This window comes from Lampetra planeri, chromosome 22 (genome assembly GCF_965212315.1).
Source record: "Lampetra planeri chromosome 22, kcLamPlan1.2.h2, whole genome shotgun sequence".
NCBI lineage: Eukaryota > Metazoa > Chordata > Hyperoartia > Petromyzontiformes > Petromyzontidae > Lampetra > Lampetra planeri.
In genome coordinates this window covers 11,451,602-11,473,042 of record NC_136128.1, presented here as the reverse complement: position 1 = coordinate 11,473,042, position 21,441 = coordinate 11,451,602, and the positions used below count along the sequence as shown (strand labels likewise).

Here is a 21,441-nt window from a genome sequence, read left to right as displayed (position 1 = left end):
CCCCGCCAGCTCACAATCATCCTTTGTGTCCATATCGTGTATCGTGAGTGCTGCCTGTATGCGAGATCACAAGCCTGAATGTGTTATCGTGGGGGGGGGTGGGGTGAGTTGGATGTGGGTGTGGTGAGCGGGGGTGGGATTTGGGAAACATGACAGATTTGAATGTGTTTGATTATATTCGTGGATGGGGCGATGGTTGGATAGGTGAATTGGTGGTTGGATAGGTGAATTGGTGGTTGGATAGGTGGGTGGGGAGAAGTGTGGTTTAGTGAGTAGGTGGTTGGGTGAGTGGTTGGCTTGGGTGATTGATTGGATGGGTGAGCTGGTAGTAACAGATTTTACAGGTCCTAATGTATTATTGTGGCTGGGTGGATGGTTACTTGGCGTGTTGGGTGGTTTCGGTGGGTTGATGAGTGAGTGGCTGGGTGGTTAGCTGGGTGGTTGAATGGCTGGATGTGTGGCTGGATGTGTGTCTGGCTTTGCGGTGGAGGGTAGCTGGGTGGGTGGGGGAGCGGCGGTGTCAGGGAGGGTTGGGGCGGCCGCTGGTTGGCTGTTGACGCATGATACAGCAGTAGCAGGAGCAGCAGCAGCAGGAGCAGCATTAGCAGCGGGCAGCCCTCTGTAGAGCGCGTCTCCATGCACGCAGCTGCTGCAGACAACGAGAGGCAACAGCAGCAGCAGCAACAGCAGCAGCAGCAGCAGACAGCTTTCATTTGTACCGAAATGGGCCCCTTCACGGACATCAAGGTAAGATTTGCCTGCCACAAATAATCCCGTACGCTCTTTGATGCAGGCAGGCTGTGTCTATCTGCAGCTTTGTCTATCAGCAGCTTTGTCTATCAGCAGCTTTGTCTCTCTGCAATTCTACGTCTCCGTGTCTTTACTGTCTGGGTATCTGTCTCTGTGCCTGCTCTCTCCGGGTCTCTCTACCTCTACGTCTGCCCGTGTCCTTTTTCTCTCAAGTCATTCTGTGTTGTCTGTCTGTGTGCGTGTGTGTGTATGTGTCTCCTGTCTCGTTGGCTGCTCGTGACTGTCACCGCCTCCGTCCATCTCTGACCGTGTCTCTGTGTCCTTGTCTGTTTCTCTGTCCACCGCCACGCGATCTATCCGTGCGCATCACGGAGGCCTGCGGCGGGGAATGATGGTGCAAAGCTGGGACGACGATTCGTGCGGTGCTGTAATGATGTCATGCGCGCGCGCGCGCGTGTGTGAGTTTATGTCGGTGTGACACTCAATATCGCGGTGATTTCACGATTGCCTATCGTCATCATCGTTAGCCATGATCGAACCGCTGCTGGATGAAGGCCGCCTCCCCAAGCCGTCGCCATCCATCACGATCCTGCGATCCGACGATTCAACCGGCATCTGCACGCGAGCCGATCCCATCGCTCCATCTCCGCGGAGGACGTTCTCTTGGGCACGTTCTCCCCTTTGGCTGCCAGTGCTTCGCGTCGTGTTGCTTGTAATCATAACCACAATCGAACAGGTTCAATCCACTGCTGAGTTAACCTCCACCACCACCGAGCCGTGGCCGTCGCTCACGACCTTGCGATGTAACAAAATCCACCCGGCACCTGGTCACGAGATGATGTCATAGCTCCATCTCCTATGCGAAGGCACGTCCATACATACTGTACACAAATGTTTGAAAAAAATGATGAGGCTAATGTACAGCTCTCTGCCGATCCACAGAGGGCTGTGAAAAACGAACGTGTAGAGATTAAAATTAACGTAGGTGGTAGAGCGGTGGCGCAGTGGTTAGCACACTGCACTATAAACCCTGTGAACTGAGATCGATTCCCGGCCACGGCTAACATCAGCGGCGCACGATTTCTGAACCGGTCCTTGATCCCCACGCTTCATCGACTCGCACTGACCACCGTGGGGAAGTATGGTCACACATCTCCCATGGCGTCAAAGGGCATTTATCCAGCAATTGATGAGAACAGGACTTCACATTATTATTAAAGAAACAGACAAACATGACGTTAATTATGCTTGCTTCTTTCGGAAATAATAAAATAATATAAATATAAACAATATTTATATTATTTTATTATTTTCCTTCTACGTGAGTTTACCGAAAGAACCAAGAATATGAATCCCTGCAGTCACGAAAGCTTTAAATCAAAATCTACGACGTTAATTATCAAGAATACATCATTAACATTTTAGTGCATCGGCACGTGTTGGTGATGTTATTTGCTGACAATTCTTGGACCGTTTTCGACTTATCTGACTCATCAGTAGGGTTGGTGGCTTGAAACCAACGCCGCCTGCTTACCAGGTGATATGGGCTTGCTGGTTGTAGCGGGACCCGGTGGGTCTGTACTGCGTGCATATTAACAATGACCTACATTCACATTTAAATAATTTGGTGATACTGCGTTGGCAGTGGCGCAGAGCACAACCCACAACAACACAAACTTACACATCCGTCAATGGCCCTTCCTAAATATATGAGGCGACGCTTCGGGCAATGTGCCTTGTTCATGAGACACATTATTGAGATACATTACCTCAATATAAACACTCGTAAAGAATTGTCAGGGTCATCATAGCTAGCAGGAACAGGAGGACATCCATCAGCATGCCAATAAAGATAAACTCAGGGAATTATCATAATTTATATAATCATATTTAATAATCGTCAACCCATCATCATCAGCAGCAGTCGTGTGAGGACCACTGAAATATTCCTGGAGGCTCGTTGCAAAATACCAGGATGAGAACCCGAGTGAGGATTCCTCGGATCTGATGCTCGAGTCAATTGGCTCCACCTGTGTGAGCTCGTGTGTGTCCGTGTGTGTCTGTGTGAGCGCGTGTGTGTCTGTGTGTGAGCGCGTGTCTGTCTGTGTGTGAGTGTGTGTGAGCTCGTGTGTGTCCGTGTGTGTCTGTGTGAGCGCGTGTGTGTCTGTGTGTGTCCGTGTGGATGGGGAGCGGTAGTGTAGCGGTTAGCGCGCTGCGCTATGAACCTGGCGACCCGGGTTCGATTCCCGCTCACGGCTAACACCAGTGACGATTATCTGAACCGGTCCTGGGCCTCCCCTAGGTCGACTCAGCCTTAAATGAGTACCTGGTGCGGTGTGTAAACATCGCCACAGGGGAGACAAAGGCGGTCGTGCGTGGTGCTGGCCACCCACCCCCTCGTTCGTGTACCGTTCCGGCCTTTATAGGTGCTCGCTAACAGCACTTGCCCATACAGTCTGTTAAGGCTATACGGGGGATCTTTGTCTTTGTCCGTGTGTGTATTTTTGTGTGAGTGTATGGGTGTATGTGTGCGAAAAAGTCTCTAAGGTGCAGGTTAGAGGACAGGGCAGATAGAGAGCGAGTGATGGCTGTTCAGCAGTCTTATGGCCTGATGGTAGAAGCTATTTCGGAATCTCTTGGTCCGAGATCCGATGTTCCTGTACCATCTACCAGACGGTAGCAGAGTGAACAGTCCGTGGCTTTAATTGAATGGGGGCATCACGAATACAGCAACTAAGGCGTCATGATCGGCAGCAAGATCATCATATCATATCGTGCTCATCGACGGCAGAGACTAAATTATCGTAATCGGCTGAGTACATTATCATCACTTATGGAATGCATGTCGGTAACTCACCACGGGCCTCGTTAGTGAGGCGATGAGCCTCTGATAGGGATGGGAGATTGCGCGGAGTGGGAGGGATGAGTGATGGTGCCATGGCTGGGTGGCAGTGGGGGATGAGGGGGAGACGGGGGGCGCTGCGCTGGGTCGTGTTCACATGGGAGGGAGAGGGGACCCAGTGCTCACGCGTTGCCACCGCCCCAGCCACTCGCTTCAGGTTGGAGGCGGTCTATTCTTGCGACCGATATCAGCCAGAGAGAACGACAGAGACGCACAGACACGATCCCTCTGGAAGCCTTCGATCCGTGACGCCTACCCCACTAGCCCCCCCCTCTACTCTCCTTTGCCCCCCTCCCCCGCCCCCCCACCAACTACGCCCAGGGCCAGAAGTCCCAGTCGCGATCTTGTGCTGGGTCATCGCGGAGCCGCATTCCTCGCCTGGTTTCCCGGCACAGCCCCGATGGTCCTGATGAGGGAGGGGGCACGACCACAGCCTCCTCCACCCCGGCCACACCGTCCACACCGGCCACACCGGCCCAGGTCCCGGGTCTCCCCGGGCCACCGGAGCGCTCGCGGCGCCGAGAGCAACGCAGCGGCTCCTCCCAGTCCGGTGAGCGCCGGTGGCTTCAGCGGTGGCGTGGATATCGAGTGTGCAGGCTGTGCAACTGCGCCGAGTTCCACGGACTGGAGGGGGTGGGGTGGGGGGGTGCTGGGCTACAAAGAGGATGAATCCCCCCCCCCCTCTCTTCCGTGGGCTCCGGTGACGAATTGGATAGGGGACCACCTTTCATTCCGAGCACAGAGGGCTCATGCCAACCACACCCCTACGCAGGAGGCGTGTAAACACATTTGCACGGATCGCCCGTGCAGACGGACCGGGTGCCGATCGGGAGCATCGATTAAGAGGCGCCGGAGAGCAGCGGCAAGCCCGTCGCCTCCACCGAGACGGTGCCAGACCACGGCACGAGCATGACGACAGCAGAGGCTGCCAGGCGCTTCAGCTGGGACTGTGCTGCGCAATGCTCCGCGAGCAGCCTGGCTCCCGCACACGCTCACGTGACCGTCGCCTGCCCTCCACGTGGGTGGCGCTTCGACGCAGGGCGCCGCGGTCGCTGCAGGGCGCCGCCTGCGAAATGGTTCCGCGACTGTGATGATTGTTGTTTTGTCTGAAGCTGACGGGAACGAATGCTGGTCCCGGTTCAACGTTGGTACCGCCACCTCTAGGGGGAGAACAGGGGGGGAGAACGGGGAAGAGAACGGGGGTGGGGAGAACAGAGGGGGGGCGGAGAACAAAGAGGGGGGGGAGAACAGAGAGGGGGGGAGAACAAAGAGGGGGGCGGAGAGAACAGAGGTGGGGGGGGGAGAACAAAGAGGGGGGGAGAACAGAGGGGGGGGGAGAACAGAGGGGGGGGGAGAACAGAGGGGGGGGGGGAGAACAGAGAGGGGGGGGAGAACAAAGAGGGGGGGGGAGAACAAAGAGGGGGGGAGAACAAAGAGGGGGGGGAGAACAAAGAGGGGGGGGGAGAACAAAGAGGGGGGGGGGAGAACAAAGAGGGGGGGGGAGAAAAAAGAGGGGGGGAGAACAAAGAGGGGGGGGAGAACAAAGAGTGGGGGGGAGAACAAAGAGGGGGGGGAGAAAAAAGAGGGGGGGGGGAGAACAAAGAGGGGGGGGAGAACAAAGAGGGGGGGGAGAAAAAAGAGGGGGGGAGAACAAAGAGGGGGGGGAGAACAAAGAGGGGGGGGGGAGAACAAAGAGGGGGGGGAAGAACAAAGAAGGGGCGGGGGATACTAGAGGGGGGGGGGGGAGAACAGATGGGGGAGAAGTGATGCAGGCGAGTCGAGAATCGAACCCGGGCGCTTCTTGCCGAATGTTCCCAACTGCGCCAATGTGTCGCCCTTCGAGAAGGGGTGTGAGAGAGAGCCCCTCGCTGAGCTGGGTGGAGCCGTTTGTTGTGAGAAGCCGCAGTGACTCACCGAGTCAGAGGGGGAATTGGTTCCACGCGAGGCGGAGGCAGCAGGATACGCGAGGAGGAGGAGGAGGATCCTGTGTTGTGCTCAGCGCGAGCTCTCCAGGGAGTGGCGCTCAGGGCATCCGAGTTCGTTAACTTTCCACTCGGCCTGAAGCTCCCGTGACAATTTACGTTCAGGTTAAAGGCGCGGCACCTGCAATTGCTCGCTCGCGTCACTGCTGGCGGAAGGGCTTCCAACGGAAGGGAGCTCTGGAGAGCCCCATCTAGAGGGTGTTTTTGGCCTGCTCTTCCACACAGGTTAGACGTCTTGGAAGTGGTGGGATGACTCACAATTCGCCTCGTTCTAGTCCACCAGCAGCGGCAAACGCGACCATGCCGATCGACTAATTGTGATGGATCGATTTATACTGCTGAGTGGACAGAGGCGGTGGTGCGGGGTGATTCAATAAACTTGTCTCATTGTTTCAGCTGCCGCCCTGAGAGATCTGATCGAGCCGACTACCTCTGGATGGCAATTCGAGTTTGCTCACCATTATACCTGGATAACTGACATATTTTTTACGTGACATTTTTATATCTGTAGAAAAGCCTCCCTGAGTCCCGAGACTATTTTTAAGGAAGGTCCCGCTACATTAGAATGGCATTTTTACATTTAAATTATTTTCAAGCCCCGCGGAGTAAGGTGCAGTCTCCCACTCTTATCCACTATCTCTCCAGTTTCTCCGCTCGTGTGCTATGAAGGCTATTGCCCGAAACGTCGCCTATAATATATATTATTGATGGACGTGTTGAGTTCGTTATTTGTGCACCACTGCAAACGCAGCAGCATGTTTTTATTTATTTATTGGGACGTCTGGTCTATTCCATGGGTGAACTTATTGCAAGCACTGAATGTATATTTGTTAAAATTGCACGATGATTTCTCACACGGTAGCAGTCTTCCTGCTGATCGTGGTGTCATGGGGCGGGGAGCAAGCAAGCGACACTGGACAGGCGACCCGAGTTCCATCCCAGGCCACCTCTAATATCAGTAGCGGATGCCATGTGAACAGGGTCCCAGCCTTCAGCAAGCAACCCGCATGAGGATTGAAGTGCCGTAGGGGTTACTTGACCATACTTCACCACGCTGGTCGGTGCGTGTTGGCGTGGAGCGTAGACGCGGAAGCATAGAAGTACAAACATATTTTACTCCGCTACCCTCTGCTGCCCACAACGTAGCCCTTGACAGCACGTGTGCGGTGGTCGTCCATTCCAAGCGCTGTTGTCCAGGCTGAACCCCGCTTAGCTTCCGAGATGTGATGATCTGCTCATGGGTCAGAAAGGAACTGAATGAATAGAAATGCTAATATTAACCCGTCCCTGCGAGGCAGCTGCCAGGCAGTGTTTGGGGAGACGCTGAATCCATATAATTAATATTTCATCTTCGTTAAATATTAAAGGCTCTCGAAATCAGTGCTGTTTGAAAGTTAATATCCACGCCTGCTGTAATCCATTATTAACCACGGCAACCAATTCCTGATTATTTTGAATTATGATTCATATTTAACCAAGCAGTGCGAAAGTGGGGTTGCTGCCGTTTGATCTCAAGTGTGTGGGAAGGCAAGACATAATAAGTCAAGGCATGCAGAGGTCCGGCAGGGCACGTGGCAGACGCGTGCTGTAGATGTGAGTATTCTAAAAAAAATTATTGCGCTGGATTGGACACGTGCACATGGTGGAGGGGAACAGAGTAAGCAGTTATGCATGTTGTGGGTTTACTCTCCAACACACAACCGGTGTGCTGAACTCGTAACTAATTGTGACGTTTTGTTTACGTGACAAACCTTGCCAATTGGCTGGCTGTGTCCGGTGGTGGCGAGTTTGATGACACATTTATATTTACGCGATCTAACCCCCACCCCCCCCCCCCCCCCAAAATAAAAAAAAACAACCCTCGATTATATGGTAAGCAACTTTGAGGTTGAGAAGAGAACGTCGCATGCGGGTGTTGTAGATCTGATTGGGTAGAAACGGATGCGCTGTGAGGGGCACGTGGGTGCAGATTTGGGGTTGAGGGCCGGTGACCGAGACCCGACATTAACATCTGAACACAACTCTTTTGTTGCCAGAAAAAATGGGGAAGCCTCGTCTTATATTTTGACACTGGCAAAGGAGGTCCCATGGTGTAGCTGCTCACCCCAAGCTCTCGTTATCCTGATAGTGACATTGTCTTTGTGCTGTTCGCCTTTTGGCGTCCTCTGGTCTAACACTGTTTGAGACTAGGCTCTAAAGAAAGCTGTCTCTGGTGTGGACCAATCAGTTTCAAAGACAATGCATAAATTGTCAGAGCTTGTTTTTTGTTTGCATGTTCACCATAGGTATCTGTGGTTAATACAGACATGATTCCTTGTTTTGTTGCCAGAAAAAAGGGGAAAATCGATTCTTATATTTTGAAACTGGCAAATGAGGTCCCATGATGATTGGAGCGGTTTCCACGATTGCGGCGACCATGGGGAGTAGAAGACCTCGGGGCAGATGGTGGGAGACGGTCAGGGCAGGTCTTGGAGGTTGCCGCGTGCCTCTTGTGCAGCAGCCAGTGCCGGATTATCTCAGTAGCACAAGTAGCCACATATGTAGTAGCTACGGGCCCCGCACTCTCAAGGGCCCCGCGCTAAATACTTTCAAGCTATGCATTCCGGTTCAGTGATTTTGCACTTGCTTTATTACTATAGTACTATACCGCCTTCAACCTTTATGAACGACTGGGTGATTAAGGTTAGCGATTTGTCGTATTATCTGACTGTATAGAAAATGAAACAATACAATAACTTTACTATCCAAGTAAAACACGTGTTTTAATATTTACGGGGTTTTTATTTTATTTAGGGCCCCTTTATACCATATGCTACAGGCCCCGCCCGAGGTTCATCCGGCACTGGCAGCAGCTGCGACAATGTGTCGAGAGTAGAAGCGCTGACAATGAAGTCTGGGGTGGTTGCATCAACGGCTTTAGCCTTGACGGCGCGTGCATCTTGACGATGTTTAATTGTGCTCATTGTCAGCCCGGGTGGCCCGCTCTCACCAGACAGAGCCTTGGACTCGCAGTTGGGACATGTCCGGCTTCAAATCCCGGTCTGGGTCACACTCGGTTAAACATCCCAACATGGGGTCATTAAAATGAGTTGACCTTTAAACAAACAAAACTAATTTATATATTGTAAACTCAAAGTAATCCTTCGCGATCCGTTGGATTTTCACGATTATGGGTCACTATTTCAAAACATGAATCGATCACTTACACCAACAACAGCAAAAAACATTCGAATGTATGACGCCTCTTCTGGCTCGAGGAAGCGGGCGAAACAATTGCATGCGACATGCGAATCAATCGATCGTCACAGACAATCGCTTCAACGCGGTCTTAACTTCAGCACCATGGACAGTGCCATCGCTCCACGCGGTCCACACGGGGTCACACGCCTAACAAATGCAGGCGCTATAAACCCGCCTGGACATCTGAGTTCGATTCCCGGCCACGGCTAACATCAGTGGTGAGTGATATCTGAACCGCCCCTGGCGCACCCCAACAACAACAACAACCGCCATTGGCCACTAAGTGACGTCACCACGGTGCTTGTGCCAGGCTAGGTGCACTTTGAGGTCACATGCAGTGGCTCGCTGGCAGGATGTCATTGGAAAGAACCAGGTGCCATAGGTTGACTGCTGTGCCAGGCTATGTGTAGGAGGGAGGTCACGGGACAGACCCAGGTGCCAAGGTTTGACTGACTGAAATGACTAACAGATGCACCGTCTGTGCTCCCTACTCTGCCAACTTGCTACGTTTTAATCGCCCGGCACCCTGCACGTTGTTGTGAGCGTTGCTCCTCTGCCCTCCGCTGTTGTTGGAGGGCGACTGCCTCCAACTGCCCTGTAGCGTCATTCACCCCCTTCGTGATCGATACTGTCCAGCGTTGGTGAAGTATGTTCAAAGGACTCCTACTGCCGTAGACACGTGCGTGAGGAGTAGGCTTTCATCCAGCAGTGGATTGGCAATTCACTCGGTAAGCGGCCGATGTCGTCATGCCACCGAAGCGACGCTGAGGTTGAGCCTGGGTGAGCGATTACCGTGCACATCAGATTGCTTTCGGTTGTGTGGCTACGTGGTGGGCAGCAGCGGGCAGTGGAGAAACACATTTATTGTTGCATTGCACTTCTATGTTCCTGGCCTTCGCTTACCCGCACTTTTCAGCTTGGTGAAGTATGGTCAAATATCCCGGCACAACCCGTACGGCGTGGAGAGTCCCTCCTCCAGCAGTGGACTGGCAACGGGGCTGTACATACAATAGGGCTGCACATACAATAGGGCTGCACATCTAATAGGACTGTACATATAATAGGGCTGCACATCTAATAGGACTATACATCCAATAGGGCTGCACATCTAATATGACTACACAACTCATAGGGCTGTAATCCAATAGGGCTGCAAATCAACGCAGTGTGCAGAGGTAAACCCAACACCAACTGACAAATAAGAGCCCCCGGGAGAGCACAGAACAGTCGCCTTAAACGCGAAGCCACACAAGACAGTTTACAGCAACGATTTTACTCAACTAATTAATTTAAAATCAAATTAAAACTACGTCTCAACTTATAACCCAGACCTGTGATTTATTGTGTATTGATTGTTATTAAAATCGTGAGAGACGGTGACGGCGTGTGTAGACAGTGGATGGTAATTATTACAAAACAAGTGTGTTAAGGTCACGTGTAAGTACACCTCTTCGCTTCTAAGACGTCTTGGACCGTGTGCATGAATAGGCCAAAGTGCCCTCTGTGCTAGCGCGCTGGATCAATGTACCTGCTGCTAAATCACCTGCGTAAATAGAAAACGGTTCCGATTGCGATGGTTGTTGTCGGTAACACGAGCGAATGAACGTCGCCGCGCGCCTTCGCCCTTTGTTTACGAAACACGTGCGCCAATGAAGCCAGCAATCCAGACCGGATTTTCCAGCCACCCCAGTTGTGCGCCAGCGCGCGCGCGCGTGTGTGTGTGTGGTTTCCTTTTGGCCGAGCAGCGTAGCTCATCCTGTTTGTGTTCATCACATGCCCGCCCGCCCGTGCGTGGTGTCGCCTTTTGTTTCCCCGGAGTGTTACTGGAAAACTCCCGATCGCCCCGGCTCGAATCGGCCGCCGACACAGCGACCGCGATGAGACGTCGCGACGGCCACAGTGATCGCCGCGGCTCGTTCGCGACACGACGCGACATCGTCGTCATCGGCAGCAGCAGCAGCAGCATGAGCAGCGTGCGTGCCCGACCGATGCGCGCAGGTGGTGGCGGCGGCGGCGGCGATGGTGATGAGGATGACGAGGGCGATGACACCGACTGCAGCAGTAGCCACATTTGGTCACCCGCGCAGTCCAATTCCAGCAGCCTCCTGACGCTGCATGGAGACCGGAGTGGTGGTGGTGCAGCAGCAGCAGCAGTGGAATCGTCAGCCCAGCAGAAGCGACCCCGAGACATGTCCGGGCAGATCGCGAGTGGAGGAGTACGGAGATTCGGCTCTGCGAGAGACCCCGTGTCACGACCACAGCCCACAGGTCGGTGAATCATGCAGCGTGGTTCACTCATTCGGTATATGAACAGGTTTTAGCATTCGACTTTATATCCTATTCCTCTCACATTGATTGACTCGCCGCCCCATCATCCTCTACGCGGCCGCTAAAGCGAGCACTACCTTGCGGGGAAGTCAACAATGGTTGGCCTATGGATGGACTCGCCTCCAGCCATGCGAATGTGGAATTTCCATCACTGGCTGTGCAGGACTGTAGACGAATGGCTCATTTGAGAAATAACTCTCATTGACCTACTGGCCTACAATGGACTTTATAAAGAATGTAACGCTCTCCCCGTGTAAGATATGGGAGCCATCGATTTCACAATATTCAATCCAGCTGTTGAGAAGTGGGTCATGAGAAATTGAAGGGACGTCTATAAGTTTATCGCCGTGTGTTGTATTATTACGGGTAACTGGTGGATGGATTTTACCGAATTCTGTTGGATTGGGGTGGAGGAGGATGGTGAGGGAGAGGTGGGGGGGGGGCGATGAAGGGGAGGGGTGTGGGGGGGGAAATGGGGGGTTAGATTTAAGTGAACTCCTATGGTGCAATATATTTATTTTTTTGAATCTTGGAGTGATGCTAAAATGTTATTTATGTCCCACTTGTGTTGCTATTGGCCTAATGGTGTCATGAAATGAAGCAGTTCACATTCACAGTTCTCGCGCTAAGCAGTGTGTCACCGTGTGCCGGAGAACGGCTCTGCTAGACCATATCACGGAACCGTGTCTGAGGTCGCTTGCGTCTAACACCCCAGCACAGGTGATGGTTCGCCATTCTCACACGCACTGCTAAGTCAAACCGAATTGTATTATCCTCCGAGTAAGAATGGAGCAAAATTAAACGGAAAACGAAATGCATCACGAGAGATGGGACTGGTACAAGGTTCTTTTACGGCTGTGACCCGGATTTGAACCCCAGGATATTGGCGTTTCCCAGCCGGCTGGGCACTCCGAAAGGGCCATTGTGAGACCTCCTCCCTCCACCGAGGTACTGGAGAAGCCCCCCCTGTGAGACACCATGAGCCGCACATTTCCCCTCCACCCCCCCCCCCCCCCGCTGCCGTCTCCTGCTCGAGCTGTCGAATTGATGCCCAATTAAGTGGCGCAGTCCGCGTCCCGTGGGTGCAGTGGACGCCAAATAGAGGAGGAGGAGGAGGACGGTGAGCAGGGGCAGAAGGAACTGGGCGTGGGCCCACGCCCGTGTCACTGTCTCACCATGCCCCTGTGTGTTGTCCTTGTGTCTCAATGTCCACGTGTCCTTGTGTCTCAGTGTCCACGTGTCCTTTTGTCTCCGTGTGTCTCAATGTCCACGTGTCCTTTGAGACACACGGAGACACATGTCCACGTGTCCTTGTGTCTCCGTGTGTCTCAATGTCCACGTGTCCTTGTGTCTCCATGTGTCTCAATGTCCACGTATCCTTGTGTCTCCATGTGTCTCAATGTCCACGTGTCCTTGCGTCTCCGTGTGTCTCAATGTCCACGTGTCCTTGCGTCTCCGTGTGTCTCAATGTCCACGTGTCCTTGTGTGTCTCAATGTCCACGTGTCCTTGTGTCTCCGTGTGTCTCAATGTCCACGTGTCCTTGTGTGTCTCAATGTCCACGTGTCCTTGTGTCTCCATGTGTCTCAATGTCCACGTGTCCTTGTGTGTCTCAATGTCCACGTGTCCTTGTGTCTCCGTGTGTCTCAATGTCCACGTGTCCTTGTGTGTCTCAACGTCCACGTGTCCTTGTGTCTCCATGTGTCTCAATGTCCACGTGTCCTTGTGTCTCCCTATGTCTCAATATCCACGTGTCCTTGCGTCTCTATGTATCTCAATGTCCACGTGTCCATGTGTCTCCGTGTCACTCTACCCAATCCTATTCTCCTGTGTCCCCCCTACCCCCGTGTGTTCCTGTGTCTCCATATTTCGTTCGTTCTATCCATTTGTGCCCTCGCTTTCCTTCTTCCCACGACTGTGTCCATGTCTCCGCGTCTCAGGCTGCGAGGCGGACATCAGCTCGTCGGGCAGCACCAACAGCGCGTCGTGCATGTCCCTGTCGGAGCACGGGGCTCGAGGGGGTCGCATCCCAGGAGCCCAGTCACTGAGAACCCCGTCCCCTTGTCAGGGTCTCGCGGAGACCCCTGCGCTAACCCGGCCCAGTCCTGGCCGTGTTCCCCCTCCTCTTCCTTCTCCTCCTGGCCTCATCGCGAGTCCAGTCGCCGGCTCCACAAGCACCCGGCCCAGCGCGCTGCCTCTGCTCCTCCCCGTGCACTGCACGGCGCCTCGCAGCCTCGCGCTCGGCCCACGGTGAGGACGGGGAGAGGGACTCTGGGAGGGAGAGGGATCCCAGGGGGAGAGGGACCCCGGGGGGAGAGGGACCCCGGGGGGAGAGGTACCCCGGGGGGAGAGGGAACCGATGTGTGGGGGGTGGAGGATGGTGTCGTGGTCCAGGTTGAGTTTGGGCGCCTGACATGTGCTCCATGAAAAACGAAGCCCTTGATCATCAACATTTATGGAGTCTTCTTCTTTCGTATGACCGATGTAGATGCAGAGCAACGACTACAACTTCACATTCAGGTGGCCAAGCCAGATAACCGAGTCAGGAGCAGCGGCATGTGCCGCTGTGATGTCTCCTTGTAGTTTGTGCACTGAGACGGCCAGAGAGAGAGAGAGAGTCAGACGGATGGGCAGACGCAGACTCTGTTTCGAGGTCTCTGGCCCGAAGATCAGGACCCAGTAACCGGCAAATGTTCGGGATCCACCCTCGACTCCGAGTCCGTTTTGCAACGGACTGAAAGCAGTGTTGTTATGGTCACACGCAGAGCTCGTTGGGCGTGATAAGTGCGGCGCGTTCGTGATGGATTGAATTGAATGTAAACAAATTAACACAAGAGGCAGAAAGAGCGAGACAGGGAGATGGCAAGAGATGTAGATACTGAAAGCGACACGATGACGAATGCATGCAGACAGCAAACCCCACCCACACCGTGCCACCCACCCTCACCGCGCCCCCCACACTCACCGTGCCCCCCACACTCACCGTGCCCCCCATCCCCCGGTCACCCCCGCAGTTCTCCAGCCAAGCCCCTGCCCAGCCCCACCACGGGCTCCCCCCGGGACGGTCCCATACCCCTGCTGAGCCTGCTGACGGACACAACGGGGGGGTCTGCGGACCCCGAAACGGGGGGCCTGGTTTCACCCCCTGGGCCCCCTACAAGGGGCTCTGGTCTCTTGGCGCTGTCTCCGGCGAGCAGCAGCAGCAGCAGCTCCAGCCTGAACCGCGTGGGCGACACGTCCAGCCCGCCGGCCAGGTGCGTGGGTTAGGGGTGGGGAACTCGACCAATCATCATGATGGAGTCGGTAAAATAGGTACCGTTTTGTGGGTGGCGTACCCCCCGTGCGTGACCCCCTGCTGTGTGCGTGCAGGAGGTGGCGGTACCCCTCGTCCTCCGAGGGCCACGGGGCCCGCTCCACCATCCCGGAGCAGCACCTCGCCCCGCTGCAGCAGCAGCGTGACGTCACCATCCGCCACCTGCGGGCCCGGCTCCGCGACAGCGAGGGCCTCCTGGGGCACAGGTGGGGTACATCTGGGGCACGGGATATTCAACTGATTAAAAAATGCTCTGTAGTATGATGAGAGAGTCGTGAGTTGCGGGACATGGGGGCGTGCATCATTGCGGATCGATGCTTTGCTTCACGTGGGAGGAAACGGAATTCCCAGATAAATCTCCGCACACATTACACAGGGGGATGGTAACACCCTGCGCTTCGGGTGGTGCTGCTTCTGATGTTCCCGCTTCTATTGTTGGTTGTGCTGCTGCTGCTGCTACTGCCGTTGCTGCTGCTGCTTGCACTGTTTTGCTGCCGCTACTGTGCCTGCTGTTTATTCTGCTGCGGGTGCTTCTGCCGCTGCTTGAGCCATCATCTCCTCCTATCACCACCCGCCCACCTGCCACAGGGAGCGGGAGGTGCAGGAGCTGAAGTCCCAGCTGGAGCGCATGCGCGAGGACTGGGTGGAGGAGGAGTGCCACCGCGTGGAGGCGCAGCTGGCACTCAAGGAGGCGCGCCGCGAGATCCGGCAGCTGCGGGAGGCGGTGGACGTCATGGAGGTGAGCCTGCACGAGAAGGACCAGGGCCTCCAGAAGTACTTCGCCGACATCGGCCTCCAGAACCGCAAGCTGGAGGCGCTGCTGCACAGCATGGAGGTGGCGCAGGGCGGCGCCCGCCAGGACGGGGCCGACGGCGGCGATGGCGACGCGGCGCACAGCCCGGTCTCACGCGGCGACGACCTGGGCTTCGCCGACGAATCGCTCACCGCCGAGACGACCGAGTCGCTCGGCTGGGCGGGAGCGGCGGGGGTGGGAGGAGACGGCGGAGACGGAGGAGGAATACGGGGGGCGGCGGCGGCGGTGGATATCGCGGCTCCGCGGACCGCCGTGGCCGCAGCTGCCGGTGTCTTGCGGCGGGGATTGGCGCGCGGCTCTCGCGGGCTGGAGGTGTCGCTGCTGGAGGAGAAGATCGGCCGGAGCGATCAGCAGCAGCAGGAGGAGGAGGAGGAGAACGTGGGGTTGGGCGTCCTCTCCATCCGGAGCCGTTGCCGCCCGTACAGGAAGTCGCCCACGTCGGCCGAGCTCGGCGTCCAGGCCGACATCGTCATCTGCGACACGGGGCCTCCCAGCTCCTCCTCCTCCTCGTCTTCCGCCGCCACCACCGCCGGCGTCTCCTCTACGAGCGACGGCAAACTGGTCGACCTCTCGCAGTCAGACCCGACCACCATCCTCCTGGTGTCGCCGTCGTCGGGCGCGGGCCGGCGCCGCTGCCGCTGTGTGCCGCCCCGGAGACGTCTCCTGCTTGGCACTGACGCGGCCGCCGCCGGCGGCGTCGGCGTCGTCGTCACGCCGAACAACGACGTCGTCGGCGTTCATTTCTGGAGCCGCTACGCGGTGCTGGACTGGGCGGCCGTGGCGGTGCCGCTCGTGCCCACGGTGGCCTGGCTCGTGAGCCGGCACCGCGCCGGCGAGCTGGCCCGCCAGGAGCCGCTCTACAACATCGCGACAGTGCTGCGCGGCTGCTGCCTGCTGGCGCTCTCCCGGCTGAGGGTGGCACCGCAGCAGCTCTAGGCTGGCGGAGTCGGCGGTGTGGCCGCTTGTGGAGGAGGTTCCATGGTGCGAGACCACCCCCGTCTTCCCCCCCCCCCGCCGGCCCCCACTTGCCCACGCCGGTCGCCCCGGTTAATACCGCGGTGTTAATACTGCGGTGTTACTACTGCGGTGTTACTACTGCGGTGTTAATACTGCGGTGTTAATACTGCGGTGTTAATACTGCGGTGTTACTACTGCGGTGTTACTACTGCGGTGTTACTACTGCGCTGTTTATACTGCGGTGTTACTACTGCGGTGTTACTACTGCGGTGTTACTACTGCGGTGTTACTACTGCGGTGTTACTACTGCGGTGTTACTACTGCGGTGTTACTACTGCGGTGTTTATACTGCGGTGTTACTACTGCGGTGTTACTACTGCGGTGTTACTACTGCGGTGTTACTACTGCGGTGTTACTACTGCGGTGTTACTACTGCGGTGTTACTACTGCGGTGTTACTACTGCGGTGTTACTACTGCGGTGTTACTACTGCGGTGTTACTACTGCGGTGTTTAATATTGCGGTATTAACCACGAAATACCACGACGCGCCGTCCGCTTTGCAGCGGAAGTTAAAGATCCCGTGACGTCACGGTCCATATTTGCCAACTTAAAAAAAGACAAAAACGAACAAATTACTTGATTGGAATCGCCAATGTAACAAACTTAGCCCCCTACTGGCAGACAGGGCCCACGTGCAGGCCGGAGCTGCCTCCAGCTCGTGCCGCACAGGGACAGCTCTCGGCAGGGGGGGTCCCCGAGGTTAATGTCTGACGATTTGCCCCACGTCCGGGGAGCTTCTTTGGAACTGGGAGCGAAACGTCGGACACCGACAGCTTTCCGTGGTCGAACCCAAAAGAAGATACTTTAACTCCTCCCCCCACCCTCCTCCTATCCCCCTGCACCGCACCGTCCCCATCGCCACAACTAACTATCCGTAGAGACAGAGGGGACGTTTCTCTCGTGGTGTTCCCGGGCATCTCCAGAATCGCAGAATGGTGACGAAGTGGAGCGGTGGTGGTGGTGGTGGCACAGCGGTGAGTGCACTGCACTGTGAACCTGGCCTCCTTCCCCACTTTGACACCTGGCCATGACTAAACTCGTCAAACTAAATAACGTAAATCGTGTCTGTCACATGGCGGCCAAGGGCCCCCTCAGCTACAACGCTTCTATTTAAGATGTCCCAGATTTAGGCGAACTTGGGAACGTGGCGTGATTACAGTCGCCCACCCCCCCCTCCCTTGAAGCCAGTTTTCTAGCTCCGCTCCCAACGAGGTGTATCTTGGTGGCGTCCCCGAGTGAGGTGGCCTGCGAGATCCCTGCGTGTCCCCCGGTGTGCGACCGTCTTTGTCTTTGTTGTGGGTTGCAGCCTGAAGTTTGCGGCCTGAAAATGTACGACCGCCCTTGTAATAAGTAGCAGGCATAGTGCGTTTGTCTTGTGGGCTTGACGAACAAAAAAAGTGTTCGAGGGTGTATTAAATAATCCGTGTCTATTAAAATTGTAAGCCCCCCCCCTCCCTGTTAATCCACTGCTGGATATAACGGCCTTACCGTGTCGGTCACGGGGCTTGGTAGTGAAGTGTGCTCGTTTGCGCTGTTGGCTTGAGGTCTGCATTACCGATATCCCCAAGCACACATCCTCTCCCTCCTCCTCTTCACCATCTCAGCCTCCTCATGTCTCCTATCGAGTGTTCATCTATACCAGGGCTGGAGCACGGTGTCCCGAATGACGGCCCACACACGTGAGATGACACAACTTTGGCCGTGTTCTCAGCTACTTGGAAGGCGACAGGAGGTGATCCGAGTGCGCGAAAACATTAAGAAACACGGCTGTTTGCCGGGTCAAAATTACCCCCCTCCAGTACCCGATGAGTGCGACCAAGACGCCTGCGATAACCGATGCGTATCGTTTACGTTGGTCAGCTGCCCTGGATTTTTCTCGCCGGCAGTTGATGTCGTGGGAAATCTGTAACTCTTGCCAAGACGTAAAAAGTCCAGGTGTTTGCCAATTGCGCAATTATGTTAATCGCACAGGACGGGAGACAAATGAGTTCAGGTGCGAGTCCTCCCCTCTTCTGGTATCGAGAGCTGTTCCTCCTCTTCCCGTGATGTGTCGCGGTTAGGTTTGCACCTCCTCGGAGGAGGAGGCAACTATAATTGGCGGGGCCTCGTTTTGCCGTATAAGATTAAGTCGTGGGTCGTATCTGGCCTACGGGGCCATGCGTTCCCCACCCATGATCTATACCTTGGCCAGCCCATCCTCTCCTCTCCCCCTCTGCCTTGCAAACTCCCGTACCACCATCCAAAATAATTCGTAAAAGAACAAAAATCCATCCTCTCTTCCAAGCCTCATCGGTGTGCATGCCTACCCCACCCCCTTTATTCGTACGGCTGTCTTGAGATGCGGTCGTGTCAAGACGCTGTGTAAATTGTAACCTGTAAGTGTGAGACCTCGTCTGTGTCGGTGTGAATATTTACGGTTGCTTGCTAACAAAATTTGATGAGCCGAATGTGTCGTGTGGCTGGCGCGAGACCATTATGAAACCCGAGTCTCCGTGCATGTGGAGGGTGATCAAAACTGTGCGGAAGGAGGGGGTATCAGCAACGTGGTCGTTCAGAATGGATGTATTCATTGAAGAGAAAGGTTGTGGATTGGTTGGACACGTGTGTGCAGGATGGGTAATGGCCGGTTATAGAAACGGACGTTCGATTGGCACCTGGAGGTCTGTGCCTAAGGGAAGAAGACATGGCCCAGTGGTGGTGGTCGTGGTGATGATGATGAGACTGTTAAGAGTGGCCCTTGAATGATGCGTCAACTGCGCAACAAAGGGGGAAGACCTGAAGCCCAGACGGAGGGAACGACGGTTCGAGTGGCCCTTCTAAGGACGTGTCGACTCGAGGAGAGGAGACTGCAACGAGGAGGACACCGAAACTGCAGAAGATGACCTCGACGAGAGTAGACTCTAAGAGTGGACCTTGAAGGTCCGGGTGTCTGCCGTGCAATAGCCGTGGGGACTGGCACAATGAAGGAAGCGATGGCGGGAGGGGTGGTGGCACAAGACGGTATTGCTTGCTACGACTTCTCGGTCTTGATTTAAACTGCATGCCTGAACTCGCCAGGACTGCAACTGCGATGTAAGACGATGCACTAAGGTATTTGATACATTTACTGCATGGTTAATGGTTGGGAGGGGGGCGCTCTACGTAATCATTTGGGAAGGGGGGGGGGTAGGGGGGAGGTTTGGGGACCTTAATAACCACATGGGCCCCTCTGCTCATGCCCGGTTTTGTCTTTCTCCCAATTATACAATTATATTCCGATTGTAGACAACTGTGTCCGCTGTATCATGATTGCTGTATCATGAAGCATTGCGTCAACCGGTGTTGGAGAACGGCCTTGGAAGAGGACATCGCAGATCTACTTCTGAGGTCCCTTCAAATTGCCTGTTCTGTTCTTGCGTGTGATGGCAATACGTTCTCGAGCTAGATGCCAATGTCGAGGTCGGTCTGATAGCCACGGCGAGAGGGCTTCAGGGGGAGAGTTCGTGTCGTTTTGCTGTTCCTCCTCCGTTAAAGAAGCACACATTGGAGTGGCTTACTGTGGTCCATAGTGCAACAGTCGTTTGCTGTGGTGCCCCATAGTACTATTATGGGCGAGAGTACAACAATGCTTTACTGTGGTCCATAGTAAACCACTGTCGTCTGTGCTTCTCCAAAGGAGGAATTTCCCGTTATCCACACGAGGTGGTTCTTCACCCTCTCGCACGCCGTGCTGTCGAGGCGTTCCTTGCTGGTAGTCAAGACTAATATTTTATATTCATTCATCCAAGCTGGAATTTTGCCAAATGTAAGTGACAAATCTAATTTAATTTGTTTTTGTGTGTATGTGCGTGTGTGTGCTTGGTCAATGGTGAGCAGGTTGAGACCATTAACAAAGGAAACCAGCTAAAAACCACAAACTCGATATGCGAGTCTACAGGACTCTCTGTGAGTCTTTGAGTCACGGGCGGTTGAAATCTGAATTTGAAGCCAGCTTCTCAGCAGGGCCGGCCCAATGTCTCTGACAGGGCCATTCTGAACCCGCCCCGAGCCACTGGGCCACCTCTGATCGTGACCCGTGGACGACCTCAGGCACGGAGGGTCACCCAGGCTGTGACATCCTCGTTCACATCGCCGCCCTTACCTGGATTACAACCGGAACGCACCTTGGTGTTGGGAATCTTTGTTAATTATCATGAATGCGTTCAAGTTACATTTGTGTCACGGAATGTGTTTACAAAAAGGCACAGCCTTTAAAAAAATATATATTTGGTGTATTTTTGAATATTTATTTAATTTATCTGAGTTGTGACCAGAATTTGTCGTCTGGGTCTTAATTTGTGACCCCGTGGGGTCAAGTGAAGTGGAATGGAGCTGGGTCTCCCGAGACCGTCATTAGCCATCAACCATAATCATATCATCCACCACCATCTCACACAATTGGAAAATATCAGCATCATCGCATCATTACCAACTATCATCACATTTCAAGCTTCACCTGTCCACCAATCATAAATACCGATCACAACTAACAATCACTGCTAATTAAATACCAATCGCCACAAATCATTAAATATCAGCATCATTACCAAATACGGTATAAGCATCATCAGTGGCATAATCACATTACCAAATGTCAGCATAATCATCAACATTGGCATCACCAACTATCATTGGCATAGAATCACCCACTTCATTCTGATGAACACATCACCAAATGTCATCATCACCAGCACCACCATCATCTTTGTGGGTCAATAAAACAAGTAGACCCCACCGCTTTGCGGAAAGTTGACCAACTTTGCGGTCGTACTGTGGATATACTGACCCCCGTCCATGGGAACGTGGAATTTCCACCACGGGCTCAGAGCCAGCTGCCTCGTTTGACGGTATGGGGGCTGGCTCTTGGTGTTCTCAAGCTGTGTCGTGCCGTGGCATTTTGTCTGTGTTCAGTGGCATCTGGTCTTGACTGTGTGGGCCCTTGCGATATAACCTTGAGCTCATGATGCCTGCCAGTCGCTCTTTTATTTGCTCGCGCCTCGCTGACTTACTTTGTAACGATAGCAACAAAAACGGACGATACAATACGCAGCACATCGTGGCATACCAGACTGGTACCC

The 21,441-nt window shown here is 54.4% G+C and overlaps 1 protein-coding gene across 1 annotated transcript; it reads left to right on the top strand.

The window, feature by feature from the left end:
- Positions 1 to 546: 546 nt before the first annotated feature.
- On the top strand, positions 547 to 16,477 carry LOC144725030 (syntaphilin-like). The gene is made up of 7 exons (XM_078604465.1): positions 547 to 747; positions 3,974 to 4,202; positions 10,873 to 11,142; positions 13,141 to 13,450; positions 14,215 to 14,454; positions 14,570 to 14,719; positions 15,102 to 16,477. The coding sequence occupies exons 1-7, from the start codon at positions 724 to 726 to the stop codon at positions 16,261 to 16,263; spliced, it is 2,385 nt and encodes a 794-aa protein (XP_078460591.1). The 5' UTR covers positions 547 to 723; the 3' UTR covers positions 16,264 to 16,477.
- Positions 16,478 to 21,441: the final 4,964 nt, after the last annotated feature.